General features: G+C 40.3%; 1 protein-coding gene across 1 annotated transcript; it reads left to right on the forward strand.

The window, feature by feature from the left end:
* The first annotated feature begins 4,240 nt into the window (after positions 1-4,240).
* On the forward strand, positions 4,241-5,002 carry LOC124800995. The gene has a single exon (XM_047263044.1). It carries the CDS (start codon positions 4,241-4,243, stop codon positions 5,000-5,002), a length of 762 nt encoding a protein of 253 aa, XP_047119000.1.
* The last annotated feature ends 11,586 nt before the right edge of the window (positions 5,003-16,588 follow it).

Consider the following 16,588-nt stretch of genomic DNA (forward strand, 5'->3'; position numbering starts at 1 on the left):
AAGTAATTTTTAACTACTTTCAATTTAGTAAAGCTCCTCTCACATGAACCAACTGATACACAAATTGTCTTTCGAGTAGGCATAAGTTTTGGAAAAGAAACTTAAAAATCCCATTCCACTATAAATTTCAAGAAGTGAAGACATGTCCAATCAGAAGCTGTAACATTTGCCACTTTTAAATGCCTTCTCAGTCTTGGAAACTCATAGAGGAGTTCTCCTTCTGATACTTTATCATGAAAACCAGCGAATTTTGATATAGTTAATTTCAACTCGTCCTTGTTGGTCAAAATCAAAGTATTTGGTTGCATAACCTCAAACAATGGCGCAACATCTTGAATGGACTTTGATACGGTTAGGGGTTCAACACTGAATCGGTCAAGACATTTCAACATATCCTTTTGACACTCTACCCTCAGTGTAATTCCTGTATCGGTAGCTAGTTCACCAGCCTTTCATTTTTTACGACGAATTCTTCTCTCTATTGGAATGTTGTATTCTCCCGAGTTTTTCACAGCAAAATTTATTACCTCTTCTTTAATATGACTTCGTTTCTGTTCATTATACAGCTGAAGTGCCTCTATTTTTACAACTGATCGAGACTTAAGCCTTTACTATTTCTGTTATTATTCTGTTTATTTTATTTTATTTATTATATTATTCTATTTATTATTTTATATTTATTATTTTTATTATTATATTTATTATTATTATATTGAATATTATATTTATTATTGTTTTTATATTATTCTATTTATTTCTACACTGCTGGCCACCGTAAATGCAACACCCTGAAGGAAGCATCCGAATCAAGTGAAATTTACACCATGGGTTTGCAGCGATGAGATATGCAACTGATTAGAATTTCAGCGCAGACGCACATCACGCGCGCCTGTGGCGCCACCTCATAGCGCTATTTAAGGCTTGGCAATTTCGACGAGTGTACGTTCGGCACGTGTGTTTACCTTGTGGTTGTTTCACAAGACGATCAGTTATGCCTCGTAGACAACAGCGAACATCGTTTGATCAAGTATCCGAGTTCGACAGAGAAGGATAGTGGCTTACCGAGATTGTGGATTATCATACAGAGAAATCGCTAGTCGTGTTGGACGAAACCAAACAACTGTAATGCGGATATGTGACCGTTGGATGCAGGATGGTACGACGGACCGACATGGTCGATCGCGTTCACCTCGGTGCACCACTGCACGTGCTGACAGGCAAATTGTGCGCATGGCAGTGACAGATCGCTCAGTGACATCCCGAACCATAGCACAGCACATTGCGTCTGTAACGCATCATCCAGTGTCTGCGCGTACCATTCGACGCCGTTTACAGCAGAGTGGTCTGTCCGCAAGACGTCCATTGCTTCGTCTACCATTGACGCAGAACCACAGACATCTCCATCGCCAATGGTGTGATGACAGATGGATGTGGACGGCAGAATGGAATGACGTTGTCTTTACTGACGAGGCACGCTTCTGTGTGCAGCACCACGATGGTCGGATTCGAGTGTGGAGACACCGTGGAGAGAGGATGCTGGACAGCTGCATTATGCACCGCCACACTGGTCTTGCACCAGGTATTATGGTATGGGGCGGTATTGGATATTACTCTCGCACGCCTCTAGTACGCATTGCTAGTACCTTAAAGAGCCGGCGCTACATATCCGAGGTGCTGGAGCCAGTTGTCCTTCCTTACCTTCAGGGCTCGGCCACAGCCATATTTCAACAGGATAATGCGCGACCACACGTGGCACGCATTGTCCAAAGGTTCTTCGTCAATAACCAGATTGAAGTGCTTCCCTGGCCGGCTCGCTCTCCGGATCTTTCGCCGATAGAAAACATGTGATCCGTGGTTGCTCAACGAGTGACCCAGATTACATCCCCAGCTGCCACACCAGATGATCTTTGGCAACGTGTGGAAGCTGCTTGGGCTGCTGTACGCCAGGAACACATCCAACGTCTCTTTGACTTAATGCCGAGATGTGTGGCAGCTGTGATCTCCAACAATGGCGGCTACTCTGGCTGCTGATTCTGGCAGGAACCACATGTCACAGACGTCTGTAAACGTAATCATTTGATACTTGGTCAACATGTTACCTACAAAATAAATTTTGTTGTGCTACCTCTTGTCTTTCTTGGTGTTGCATTTACGGTGGCCAGCAGTGTATTATTATAGCAACGAAATGTGAAATTATACACTGAAGAGCCAAAGAAACTGGTACACCTGCCTAATATCGCGTAGAGCCCCCGCGAGCATGTGCTGTAATAGGACGTGGCATGGACTTGACTAATGTCTGAAACAGTGCTGGAGAGAATTGACACAATCAATCCTGCAGGGCCGTCCATAAATTTGTAAGAGTACAAGGTGGTGGAAATCTCTTCTGAACAGCACATTGTGAGGCATCCCAGATATGCTCAGAAGAGTGTTCCTGGAGCCATTCTGTAACCATTCTGGACGTGTGGGGTATCGCATTGTCCTGCTGGAATTGCCCAATGGGCATAAATGGATACTGGTGATCAGATAGAATGCTTACATACATGTCACCTGTCAGAGTCGTATCTAGATATATCAGGGGCCCTATATCACTCCAACTGCACATGCCCCACACCATTATAGAGCCTCCACCACCTTGAAAGTCACCAGCTGACCTGCAATGTCCACAGATTCATGAGTTTGTCTTCATACCGCCCCCCCCCTTACACATTCATCCACTTGATACAATTTGAAACAAGACTTCAAGACTTGTCCGACTAGGTAATATGTTTCCAGTCATCAATAGTCCAATGTCGGTGTTGACGGGCCCATGTGAGGTGTAAAGCTTTGTGTCGTACAATCATCAATGTACACGAGTGGGCCTTTGGCTCCGAAAGCACATGTCAATGATGTTCCGTTGAATGATTAGCATGCTGAAACTTGTTGATGCCCCAGCATTGAGATCTGCAGCAATTTGCGGAAGGGATGTACTTCTACCCCGTTGAACAATGCTCTTCAGTCATTGTTGGTACCATTTTTGCAGGATCTATTTCCGACCGCAGCGATGATGGAGACCTGATGTTTTACTGGATTCCTGATATTCACAATACATTTGTGAAGTGGTCATACAGGAAAATCCCCACTTCATTGCTACCGGTATCTCGGAGATGCTGTGACTATAGCACCATGTTGAAATTCTCTTAAATCTTGATAACCTGCCATTGTAGCAGCAGTAACTGATCTAACAACAGCGGCAGACACTTGTCTTACATTGGCGTTGCCGATTGCAGCGCCATGTTCTGCCTGTTTGTATATCTCTGTATTTGAATATGCATGCCTATACCAGTTTCTTTGGCGCTTCAGTGTATATAGCAGCCTAAGATTTTGTACAGCACCTCTGGTGACCCAATATTCTTGTTGGTCTCATAATTCGTCGATTGCAGCGACAACCCCACCAAAATTTTCTGCCAGTGCTTTTACTGCAGCATAATGAGCACTCCAACGCATTGTTGAGTCTTTTAACAGATGTTTTACTGTGTTTAACAAGAACATCCCAGCGACTAGTGGAAGCAGAAAAAAAATGTAAAAATGGTCTCTCCTGTTTCGAAAAATGTTACACAAGAAAGCCTACATTCAGTGCAAAGGAATGTTGCCCACATAAATTAATTGAATGATCAATACAGCCAACAAAGACAGCTTTAATGTTTTTTGCTTTAACCCTTTCACGTACATGGGACACATTTGTCCCACATATAAATCACCTTACTAATTGGACTGTAATCACAGTTGATGTGCTGCAGATGCTCTACTTGAAGCAGAGATATTTGTTTTCTTTAATATCGTACATCTTTGGTGGCAACAATTACTATAACTACCGTTAGTCGTCGGTTATTGTTGGTGGTTCCCACTTCGAGCAGACACACAAATTTATTCACTTATTGTGTGCATATTGTGTTCTCTGCCTTACTGTCAAAGCTTGAAAGTGTATTCAAGTAAGTTTCTCTTTTACTTTAGACCATTCATTTAGAAAATAACTCTATTTCATCAGTGGAAATCTTTATTTTCATTCTTTGGGGCATAGTTGTCCCACTGTACCACAATGGTAATTTGTGTACTTGTTTTTGAATGTCATGAAATCGTTACTATTACGTAAAAAAACGAGCAGAATGGAATTTAAAATTTGGTTGAAAATATATTATCTTTCATTTTATTAAATAAGCGGAAAAAATTTGTACTGGTATAATTTCAAATCTGCATTTAGGTCATGTGCTCCAGAAAAAGAGAATTTTTCATCACTGATGAAAGTGTTATGCAGATTTTGGAGGCTTGCAGTAGTGATGACGAATATAATCTGTTACTGGATGAAGAAGATAAAATTTTTATTGAAGGAGATATGGAAGATGAGAGAGAACATGTTATTATAGAAGATCCTGAAAAAGAAATACGTAGCCCACCTAGCAAAAGAAGACATACAGACGCAATATCAGAACCAAATGCTGAGGTACCTGATTCCCTTCCAGATTTATCAGAATTTAAATGGTACAGAACTTACCAACCAAGACAGTTCAGTGATAACATGAATCATGAATTTGGGAAAGTGCTTTTGTTTAGTGTCAGTGAAAATCGTCAAATCCCACAGCCATTTGAAATTTTTTCTTTCACTATTGGCCTAAAAGATTTGGTGCATAATATATTAATTCCTGAAAGTATTCGGTATGCAGAACAATCAGGCAATGCATTCAACACAAATGAAGATGAGATCAAGGCATTTCTTGGTATGAACCTGGTAATGGGGTACCATATTTTACCTACATTTAGAAGCTGCTGGGCAACTGAACCCGATTTAGGCGTTCTTTATATAGCTCAGATTATGCCACTACATCGTTTTGAAAAGATTCGAAAGTACTTACATTTTTCCAACAATGCAGATCAGTCAATAAAGGAAGACCACACATACAAAGTGAGACCTGTAATTACCCATCTGAACAAAATCTTCCAGGAATCTCTAAGTGCAACTAGGGCTTAATCTGTAGATGAGCATATGATCAGATTCAAAGGACATAATAGTATGTGACAGTATGTCAAAAATAAGCCAGTCAAATGGGGTTTCAAAATGTGGTGCAGATATGATTCGGATACTCTCTACCTATCTGAGTGTGATTTATACACTGGCAAAAAAGAAAAAAAACTCAGGTCCTGAAGTAGGGTTTGGTGAGTCAGTAATTCTGCAACTGACAAAATCACTATCTGGACTGGGATGTGAAATTGACATAGATAGCTTTTTTAACTCTCCAGCTTTGCAGTATTACCTTGATTTACAAAGTATCAGATCATGTGGAACAGTCCGCACCAATCGTAAAAACATCCCAAAGACATTCCCTCCAGACAAGGAAATGAAAAGAGATGATTCATACAGTCTCAGTAACAATGGTCTGACAATCCTCAAATGGATGGATAACAAGCCAGTTTCTCTACTGACTAATTTTATTTATATGTACGACAGTGAAGAGGCGTCAGTCTGGTTCTTCTGAAAAGATCGATGTTCAATGTCCTCTTATGATAAGAAAGTACAACAAGTGGATGGGAGGCGTGGACCTTATGGACCAGAAGAAAGTGACTTATGAGATCGACAGGAAGGCAAAGATTAAGTATTACCTCAGAATTATCTTTGATCTTCTTGACATTGGTGTAAATAATGTGTATTTAATATATTCAAAATTGGCAGAAGAATGAGGATTCAAATCAACACTATCATCCCTAGAGTTCACACAATGCATTGTGAGAAATCTAATTGGAAATTATTCAAGTCGACAAAGGAATTTATCAACAGTAGTGAAAACATCAAGAAGGTTACAGATCAGTTGCAATCCAAAGAGTCGAGACCACCGAATGATAAAATCAGGTGTAAGGTAGAGATGTGTTCATTGTGCTTCAAAGTGTGTTGAAAATCGCACTTACAATATTTGTGAACAGTGTGGTGTTAATTTATGCTTTACTTCAAGCAGAACCTGTTTTGCAGAATTTCACATCAAATAGATAACATATACACAGCCTCTGTAATTTTTCTATGTATTAAGTGTAATGTGTTCTGTAACTGTCCTTTAGAGACCACAGGGACAAATACATCCCAGCTCTTTTTTTTAGCAGTACAAATAAAAATGTTTGAAATAATAACATATATTGTTTATGAAACCTCCAGTTACCACAGAGATACAAAAATTTTAATCACTAGCACTTTATTTTTCTGATGTACCTGAAAGGGTTATAATGGCTTGTACTCCTCTATATACACCGCTCATAATAACTGCATTGTCATAACCTTTGGAACGATACATCATAACGTCTGAACTGTCATTTTCAAGTTTCTTAAGAATTTCGTCACTTACAAAAAAGATGAGCGGCGTGTTTTCCTTTTTAGAGGGAAAAATTGAAGCAATACTAATTTTAATTCCGCCTTCCTGTTATCAGTTTTCACGAAACGAATCACTTCAGATTACTGCGTAAAACATCCCTTGTGCTATCAAATGCAATACCTTAACATTTAGATGATTTAATTTTGTTGAAAAGCTTGGATTTTGCGAGGTTTGTTAAAACACTTATAAATTCAGTCTGTACTTCTGGCAGCAAATAAGATACTTTTTTAGATTTACCACATTCTAAGTTCAAGTTCTATTCTTTCAACGCTACATCATACTTTGACAGCAGTTTCCCTAGAGCTAAGAAATTGGCTTTATTTGTAGAGCCTTATCTTTCATCAAGTCTACGAAATGCTAGGTTTTATTTAGCCAGAAACAAAGTTATAGCCAGTAACCTTGATAAGAGATGCTTCCACTTCACTTCTTCAGTCTCCATCAATTTAAAAGCTGCGCCATGTATTCCTTTATGCAATTTTAGTTTCATTTCCAAAATTTTCCACTTCCCAGGGTTTTCCAGATGTGCATTTGTAGTTTTATGGTTGGCGTGGTTTCCACCACTTCTGAAGTCGAGTCACAAATGTAGTCCTGCAGTGATTCCTTTCTGATAGTAATAACATTATCAGTATTATCACAGTCGTTTTCAGTATTTTTTTTCTAATTCGTCTTCTTCAGGCTCATCATCGTATGTGTATTGTCGCTGTCGTCTTCTGAAGATGAACCGTTATTATCCGAATCATTCCTTGCACCAATGTGAGAATCAGTTTCTTTTGATGAACTTCGGCTATCATCACTTTTTGTAACATATTCGAAGATGGCGCCAGACATGCTGTAAAGTACATCAGTTTTAGCCTGTTTTGCTTTTCTCTGCTGAAATCCACTTTTTATGTCCCATGTATGAACTTCTTTACAATTAGTGTAACCGAAATTTATATATGTTACTTTGCAGAAAAACGTGCTGCAAGGCAGTGACAGACGGATACTAAAGGATGTCCGGGAGGTAAGGAAGAATTTGAATTTTGCGCATTTTGTCATATGACGGTTGGCAGCCTGTTTGTTGTCTGCGATCCTCTCCATTAGTAGCCTGATAGCTTTTGTGTGGTGAGCATTGTTGTTTGATGTTTATTTTCGTCATAGAGTACATGACAACTCAACAACGCATCCAAGTGATAAAAAGTTATTACAAAACCAGCGGAAGCCCCATGGCAACCGTCCGTGAATTGCGTGTGCCATTTGGACGTACTGCTGCTTCAACCGAATCGTCAGACTCGAAGTTGATCCGGAAGTATGAAACCACGGGTTCTGTTTCAGACGTTAATTGTGTTTTATTCAGTTGCTGTCAGACGGTCCATAAGTAAAAATTATCAATATACCGAATAGTTGTTGTTTATGTTGGTTTGTAGAATGGTTTTTGCAAATAGGAGCGTAGTATAGCGCAGCGACAACAACAAGAAGAGACTACATATGTCTTTTTTTTTTAGGTTTCCGAAGAACCCTGAGAGGTATATACCATCATGTCGTCAGGATTCGTTTGCAAATTACATTTATATTGATGATTAATGTTTCGTTTTAGGAGCACAAAATGGCTAATGAATAGCAGACGAGAAGATCTTATGAGAAAAGACCCTGTTTACCTTTATAATAATAAGTTTTGTCCGCTACATATCGAACAAAATCAGTTCATGAATGCAGACAATAATAAACCTGTGTGGAATGCAGTTAGCCACATTATTTTACGTATCAAATACACAACCTCAACTGATGAAGAGGAGACTGCCACAAACGTTCGACAATCCGTCCAAAGCTGTAAAACACTCATGGCACAAAAGCAGCCAACTCCCCATATCATATCTGCTTTGATGAGGAAGTGGTAAAATTAAGTGCAGTTATTCGTGTTTAGAAAAAGAGTGTGGAGTATCAGAATGAGCAGATCACTAGACTTCGTGCGAAACTGTTGAGGGACAAGAAAAGTATCTATCATTTTAAGTACAGACAGCATCAGAAACTGTATCAGAAGGATCAAGTGAAGAAGGACAAACAAATTTTGAAGACAATAGGATCCCAATGTTTAAAAAAAAGATGCCCTTGGCTTGTTAAACCATAGTAGAATGCCATCTGCAAGATGGAAAGACAAAACTAAGCTGTTTACTCTAAATTTATTACATTACAGCACTCAGGCATACAGGTTTTGTCAGAATGTTTTATGTTTCCGTCAGTGTGTACATTACAGAGGTATGTGGAAGACATACAAATAAAATGTAGGATAAGTGACATTTTGTTCCACCTTTTAAAGCAGAAGGTACACCATTTCTCTGATACTGATAAACTAGTGCATATGTCATTAGATGAGACTCTAATGGTAAATTTAACATATGTCAGCACTTCTGATAGTGTTATTGGCTTTGAGGACTTGGTGTTTACACTCACAGTATATTTCTCCAACTATTTGGCAGTTGCGTCTTCCTTTTGGAATAATACAAAGGTGAACGTGGTACTTGGGGCAACAGGCGATAATGACTAAAACACAGAAGGCCTATGGAACGACAAATGGAGTGTAGATCCCTTTTGCATGTAGAGGTACATGTCTGTGCTTGTTATGTGTGAATCTATGTGTTTATATTCCGTTGATATCAACGTGGTAAGCTGCAGTTCTATGCAACGTCACAAATGTTTCTTCACGAATGTATTGTAACTCGCCACTGGATTCATGAGTTTTATCCCTACTTGCACTTATTGTAGAATCATTTTTAGAAACATCTATGTCTTCTGATATTACACAGACTCTTGGAGCCAAAAATATAATTCAAATATTTCGTAAATCACTTAGGAAGTGGATGCAAAACAAACACTATGCTTACGACGCATCTGAAGTTCTCCTCTCCCGCCGCTTGGAACGCTAGTGCCGCTCCAGCTGTCAAACAGTAACAACTTTTACAGCAGTGACGCCAGTGAGTGTCGCGACTCGCGACTGTTACGTTGGATTGTGGTACCACTTCTACTAAGGTTTATGTATACAGCTTATGCTACCCAAGCACAAATAGGTCATAAATCATCTCTAACTTTAGAAAATGGATGGTTTTAGCTAACCGAACCTGGTTGTCACGTTGCTGTATTATTTTTAGTATGTAATGTACGCTGGACTAAGTACAGTACAGCGCCAGTGTTTGAACTAATTAGAGGTAATTGGTGTTCAGAAAACTAGCTTATGTCGACAGTCGAACATTCTTGAAAGGAGATGATAAAGAAATCTACAATTAATATTAACATTAAAACGAAACTTCCTAATATATTCGTATTAACTTTAAATGTATGCAAATGAAAGAGATATTCACCGTACAGCAGTAAACAGGCAGTTCTCAGGAGAGACATCTTCCTAGCAGTTAGGAAGTTTTAATGGTGCACCATGCTAATATTATTCTTGAAACTTTCAAATATTGAATAGATGGTGTCCGGAAAGAAGAGACGAATATTAAAGTGCTATAGAATATACAAAATTTATTGAAAATGTAATTATTCTTTACATACACATAGAGTAACCTCTCCCATTTATGTATGGAAAAATTATATCCTTCTTATGAGCACCCAAGGCCGCGTGCAATGAGCAGTGCGTTCATTGAAGTTCTCGATGACGTGGCACAAATATCTGCTGGGATGCCGTTAATAATCCTTTTATTTTCATCCTGCGATTGGTATCTTGTTTTTTATTTGTTCATGTACACTTTTGATTTCACAAATCCCCACAAAGGCGTAAGATCGCATGATCTGGTGGGCCATTCCTGGTTGCCACACAAAGCGATAATTTTTTGAGGAGACTTTTCATTCAGCAGAGCAATCATTTCATGGGACGTGTGACATGCCGCACCATCTTGTTCACACCAAAAATCGGTATTTTCGTCAATAAGAGGGAAAAACCAGACAGAAAGCCGTTCACAGTGACGGCAGCTCCCACATCATTTTCAAAAAAGTATGAGCTGATCACTCCTCCTGCCCAGAACCCACACCACACAGTTATGTGTTGTAGATGCATCTCATCTTCCACAGTCACTCGCGGATTTTCGTTACCTCATATTCTGCGGTTCTGCTTATTGATGTACCCACTGAGGTGGAAATGCCCCTCATCTGAGAAAATATTCTTTGTATTAAGTTCTTGTTCTCCGCTTGTTGAGCCAAGATCCACTCAGCAAATCGAAGTGTTTTGCCGCAATCTGCGGGCTTCAGCTGTTGTCTAAATTGGATCTTGTACACACGCATTTTCGGATCTTTTGAAAGGATAACATGCAGTGAACTTGGTGATAAATTCAATTGCTGAGCTCGTCGGCGAACCGATTTTCTGGTGCTTACAGTCACATTGTCACGCATGACAGCAATGTTTTCTTGTATTCGAACAGAACGTGTCGGCCGGAGTGGCCCAGCGGTTTTAGGCGCTTCAGTCTGGAACCGCGCAACTGCTATGGTCGCAGGTTCGAATTCTGCCTCGGGCGTGGATGCGTGTGATGTCCTTAGGTTAGTTAGGTTTAAGTGGTTCTAAGTTCTAGAGGACTGATGATCTCAGATGTTAAGTCCCATAGTGCTCAGAGCCATTTGAACCATTTTTGAACAGAACGCTTGTTTCAAACCAAAACATTGCATTGAAACAAGCGTTCAGTTCATGGTGCTGTGGAATGTGGGAAAAAACCGCAAATTGTCATTCATAAGAAGGAGAACAATACCAAAAATGCAACAGGACCGTAATATTTAAGAAATTGTCCACGCAACCTGCCACTGATGATGCCTTGCAGAAAATAAAGGCGAAACACGTATGGCACTAAAATTGTGTTTTATTCAGTTGCTGTCAGACGGTCCATAAGTAAAAATTATCAATATACCGTAATATTACACGCAACTGAGGAAGACAGGACTACAAAAGTTAAAAATGTCAACCACTATTCACTTTCACGATCGCACTGAACAAACTTACTGGCCACATGGCGCGCTGCTGGCGCAGTAGGCAACGAAATCGAGACTGTGGTGGTACTGATAGCATGAACGAGCTGAGCATGCTATGGTTAATTGACAGTGATTAATACCACGTTTGTTATGACTTATGTAAGTGAGCTGCTGCCCACACACGGACATGTAAGAAATATTTCTGATACAGTTTGTGAAAATAGATAGCTTATGCTAGCCAAAACAAAACGAAAATCTTTTCAAATGCGACTGGTGGCTGATTTTTCAGCCTGAATTATATCACAGTTCCTGAAGCAACAGTAGTCATGTGTTCAGTACTGATAAATTTTGTTACAAATTATCAAACTATCCTATCCACTTATCTTGGCTTTAGTTTCTTGCAATGTATCTCTTCGGCTCTTTTATAACACACTCTTGAAATGATTCACTTGTGAATGATGTGAAAGAAGCAAAACTGTTATGATTGCTTCTGAAATATCAATATTGAATATATTGTGAGTGGCGTACCCTAGCAGCTACAAAATTAACATTGTGGGACTGAATGCGTGAAGACGTGTTCCTAATAGAGCGATGCTACCTTGTGGAGCATTTGGAACTGTTTCTAGTTGACTCCAACACCCAATGAAGTCATCACAGAGCCAGCAATAGCAGGCTGTTCTCGACCCTGTTTCAAGTCAAATGGGTCGCGCTGTGCGCTAAAGAGACGCCGTAGGACAGCAAGCCCCTTGCGTTTGCTTTGAGCCCAGTTGCGTTTTTGAAGGAAATTTCCGAAGTGTAAAATTATTGGGAGTTGTGCAACAGTGCAACAACGCCATGCACTGCCACTGCACTGCACGCCAATAGCTGCGGCACGGTGTATTACATGAACCGTGCGGCTTGTTGTTGCCATATTGTAGCACAATTTAAACGTGAGAGTCCTTTACACGAGCTATTTCTACTATAACAGATAATCAGCACGAAACTGAGTTGTCAGTACTGTATGAGGCACACCCCGTATCGCCAATCATCGCCCGGAAGTAGTCTTTTCCCTCTTTCCGCAAAGTTGACTGGGGTGAGCTTACTGTAGATACACAGACAAGATACTTGTGTCAATATTCGACCTAGACTCGAGGTCACGAATAGAATTTTAATGAAAAGAAAGAAGCAACAGTGTTTAGTTATAGAAAAAAATTACTCCTCCTCGGGTCATCTCCATACAGGTGGATCCTGCCCCCCCTCCCCCCCCCCCCCCACCCACACCATCCTTAGCTACGACTTATTTGACATTGCAATGCAATTTCATAGAGATATAAATGAAATAAACAATTTACTAACAATGATTTGGTAACCACCCAAATCACACGACATAAATTGTGTCTTCCAAAAAGTAGCTTTATCCTTTATTTAAGCATGTGTTCAAACTGTATAACATGGACTGAAAGGCACATTTGCAATCGCCATTCGAAAGAACGATGAACTGATGTAATTACAGTGGATGACACGGTAGAGCATGCATTGGCGATTCGACGACACATTTCATCTGGTGTAGCTGGGGCTTTGTCATAGACTGCATCTTTGAGTGCTCCACAAAAAAATATATCGAGAGGAGTCAAATCGGGCGACCTTGCAGGCCATTCGACAATAGAATTTCGTTCTGACCACCATCGAGGAATGTTCTCATTCAGTATCTGTGTTGTGTCACAGAGCGAGTGAGCTGGGCAACTGTAGTGTTGCAGCCACATACACTGTCGATGATGGTGATGATGTTTGGTTTGTGGGGCGCTCAACTGACCGGTCATCAGTGCCCGTAAAAAGTCCCAATTTTTTCACAGTCCAATTTTTTTCACACTCCAATCTAGCCGCAGTCACGAATGATGAGGATGATGATGAAATGATGAGGACAAAACAAGCACCCAGTCCCCAGGCAGAGAAAATCTCCAACCCGGTCGGGAATCGAACCTGGGACCCCATGATCCAGAGGTAGCAACGTTAGCAAATAGACCACGAGCTGAGGACTACATTGACGAATTATAGAGGAACCGGCAGAATGTTTGTCAGAAAGTGTGCATACGAATGTCCACTTAGGACGCCTGAGACGAACTAAGGTCTCACAATGCAATTTCCTGTGACGCCACACCATACATTTACACTCCACGACCTTTGATGTACTCGTACCAATGTGGATTTTCGGCTGTCCGCTAGAGCAAGTTACGCAAATTTACATCAGTGTGGTTAGTAAACGTTGCTTTATCAGTAAAGAGCATACGTTCGAAAAATGTAGGGTCGCCTTTCAGTTGCTGTAGGGCAAACCGACAAAATTCTGTATGACGTTCGAAATTATGGTCGACGAGTGTCTGGTGTAGTGACAGATGAGAGTGATGAAATTTTGTTGATTCAGGATGCGAATGACACTCATCTGTCTGATTCCACATTCCTTGACAGTATATCTCACACCAATACGTGGATTCATTGGAATCGCAGCCAGAACAGCTTCTTCATATTCTCTGTCAGTAGAAGTCTTCTTTCTTGTCCACTTTTTGACGTTCAGGCAGCCTGTCCGCACTAGCGTCCACGTAACTCGTGCTATTGTCTAGTGTGTCGGACACTGGCAATCCGGATAAATAGTCTTATACCGCTGTATTGTTTTTGTGGCATTACTTTTACATTCACCATATAAAAGTAGAATATCCAGCTTCTCCTCGTTGGTGTACATGTCTGCATGCAACGAATACTGAATCAGAAATGAGCAGCCTGCATTGCAGACAAGTACACAACCAAATGTGTTGACATTATGACACAGCATTGCACGAGAGCTCTGCTTGGCGGTGTCTGCATTGCAAATGCCGACTCAACCACCATGCTCTCAAATTCTAGAACATTGCATGAATTTTTTTACAACAGGTTTCAATGTCAACTTTAACAACCGCTATATCACTGTAATTGTCTTCTCAAGAGCCATTGAATGCAGTTATACGGTTGCATTCTTGCTTCAATATCTAACATTTGCCGAAACCCGCGTTCTAATGTGTGCAACCCTTCACAAAATGAAAGGGATGTTTACGAAGAACGTGACTCACCCAAATATACATGGTATCTCAAAAAGGACTTTACAACTTTGAAAATTCATGTAAGTTAATTCATAGTCCCTGCAGAGGCGATTGTAGTGTCAATTTGTAGAGAAAATACATCAAGTTCTGTCTCACGTAGTTCGCCAGTGCCGAATCGCACCGTAAGGAGCGTTAGCGGCAGTTGCGTTAAAGATGGCTGCCTTCACTGGACCCGAGTGTGTGAGCTGTGTGTTTTGGCTTGAAGAATCGAAGTCGGCGACAACAGTTCAGTGTAATTTCCGTACAACGTATGCTAAAGATCCTCCAAGTAGGCCTACAATTTATGAGTGGCCTAAATCTTTTATTGAAACATGGTGCTTGGTAAGACATGGGAAATCATCAGGTCATCCAAGCACATTTGACGACCTTGTTGAACGAATGAGACAATGTTTTGTCAACAGCCGTATGAACTCGACCCAGCGTGTGATGAGGATGACCAAGAACGAAATGTTTACTTCATGGACAATGGTGCACCACCCCACTACCTGGCTGACGTCCAGGATTTTCTCAGCGACTGCTTTCCAGTTCAATGGATTGCCTGGCCCTCACCTTCCCCAGACCTGACACCACTCGATTTTTTTTTTTTTATGGAATTGCATCTAGGATATCGTGTTTGTACCTACTTGAACTTAGAGCAAGAATTTATACCATCACTGAGCAAGTTACGCCTACAATGCTACAGCACGTTTGGGAAGAAATTAACTTCCAATGCAATGTTTGCAGGATGATCAACAGAAGCCACATGCAACATCTTTAGTTAAGTTAAAAAAACTTGTGGTGTTTCCCTACAAAATAACATTAAACCCAGATCTATATCTTCTTTCAATAAATTTATATGAACTTTTAAAGTTGTAAAGTCTTTCTGAAACACACTGAATATAGTGCCACTGTGAGCTGGGCATCCCCATCAGCATTGCCACTGCGCTGTAGCAAAGAATCGTGATCGTAGATTCAATCCTTCAAGTATACAATCGACAAAAAATGAAATGAGTGTATGGCATTGTTGGCCAGGAGGCCCCATCTGGGGAAGCTCAGCCGCCTAGTGCAAGACCTATTGCAGTCAACGCCACATTGGGCAACTTGCCAGTGATGAGGATGAAATGATGACGAGGACGACACAACACCCAGTTCACAAGCGGAGAAAATCCCCAACCCAGCTGAGAATCGAACGCGGGGACCCTTACACATGTAAGGATATCTCCTAATTTTGATGTAATGTGACAGACTCTTATACACCTGTAACAGCTAGTGGTGGCCCGGTGATCATGTGGTCATGTGCTACATCACACTGTAAATTTCGCTGTGAATGTTATGTGACTGATTACAAAATTTAGATATACTTAAACAGTGCAGTTTATATAAACAAAATTCATATATTCAATGTAGTTCAGATTACTACTGTTATAAGTCAAATGCCTACAGGTCATCACATTGGTAAAATTTTGCACAAGCCATCACTAGACTGGAGGCAGTGTTTTCGTTTGTCTGATGTTCTCATTGGTCCATGCACGATTGTGCACAGTACTAGTATGTTCCAAAAAGCTGTGTGTGAAAATGTGATTTATCAGGGGATCATACCTCAGTTTCTAGTGATCGCAGAGATACGAGGTCAAGTGTTTTGGATGGCCCTTGGTGTGATGATCATTTATATACCTGTCAAATGTGTGTACTGTAGCTATCCTACAGTGCAGGCTGAAAACTGAAACAATACATACTTTCTTCAGCCAGGCAAATTGGGCAAATCGATTGGTTCTTTTGCATTACATGTCGTCAAGGGTGGGTCTTAGAAGTTTTAAAGTAGCACCAATTGTTCATGGATGGTTTATGAGGAAACCTTAGAGAAATATTATTTTTGGGTACCTAAAGTAGCAATTTGAGAAACAGCTTCTTCTATAATTTCCATTCATGGCAAGTCATTGACATTTTTATCAAATGTCTTAAGATGACGTTCTCGTGGAATTTCGAAAATTTTTTTGATATCATTATGCGTTATCAAAATCCAGATGTCCAGAATTACTGTAGTTATGCCTAAAACCGCGAAAACCGATTTCTAGTCTTTTTGACTCAGTATTTTCAAATATCTGTCTGGAAAAATAATTTTAAACTCGTTATTGAGCTCCATTCAGATTTTCTCCCCATATCTTGTATTCAGAGATACACAGAATG

Source organism: Schistocerca piceifrons, chromosome 1 (assembly GCF_021461385.2).
Source record: "Schistocerca piceifrons isolate TAMUIC-IGC-003096 chromosome 1, iqSchPice1.1, whole genome shotgun sequence".
Lineage (NCBI taxonomy): Eukaryota > Metazoa > Arthropoda > Insecta > Orthoptera > Acrididae > Schistocerca > Schistocerca piceifrons.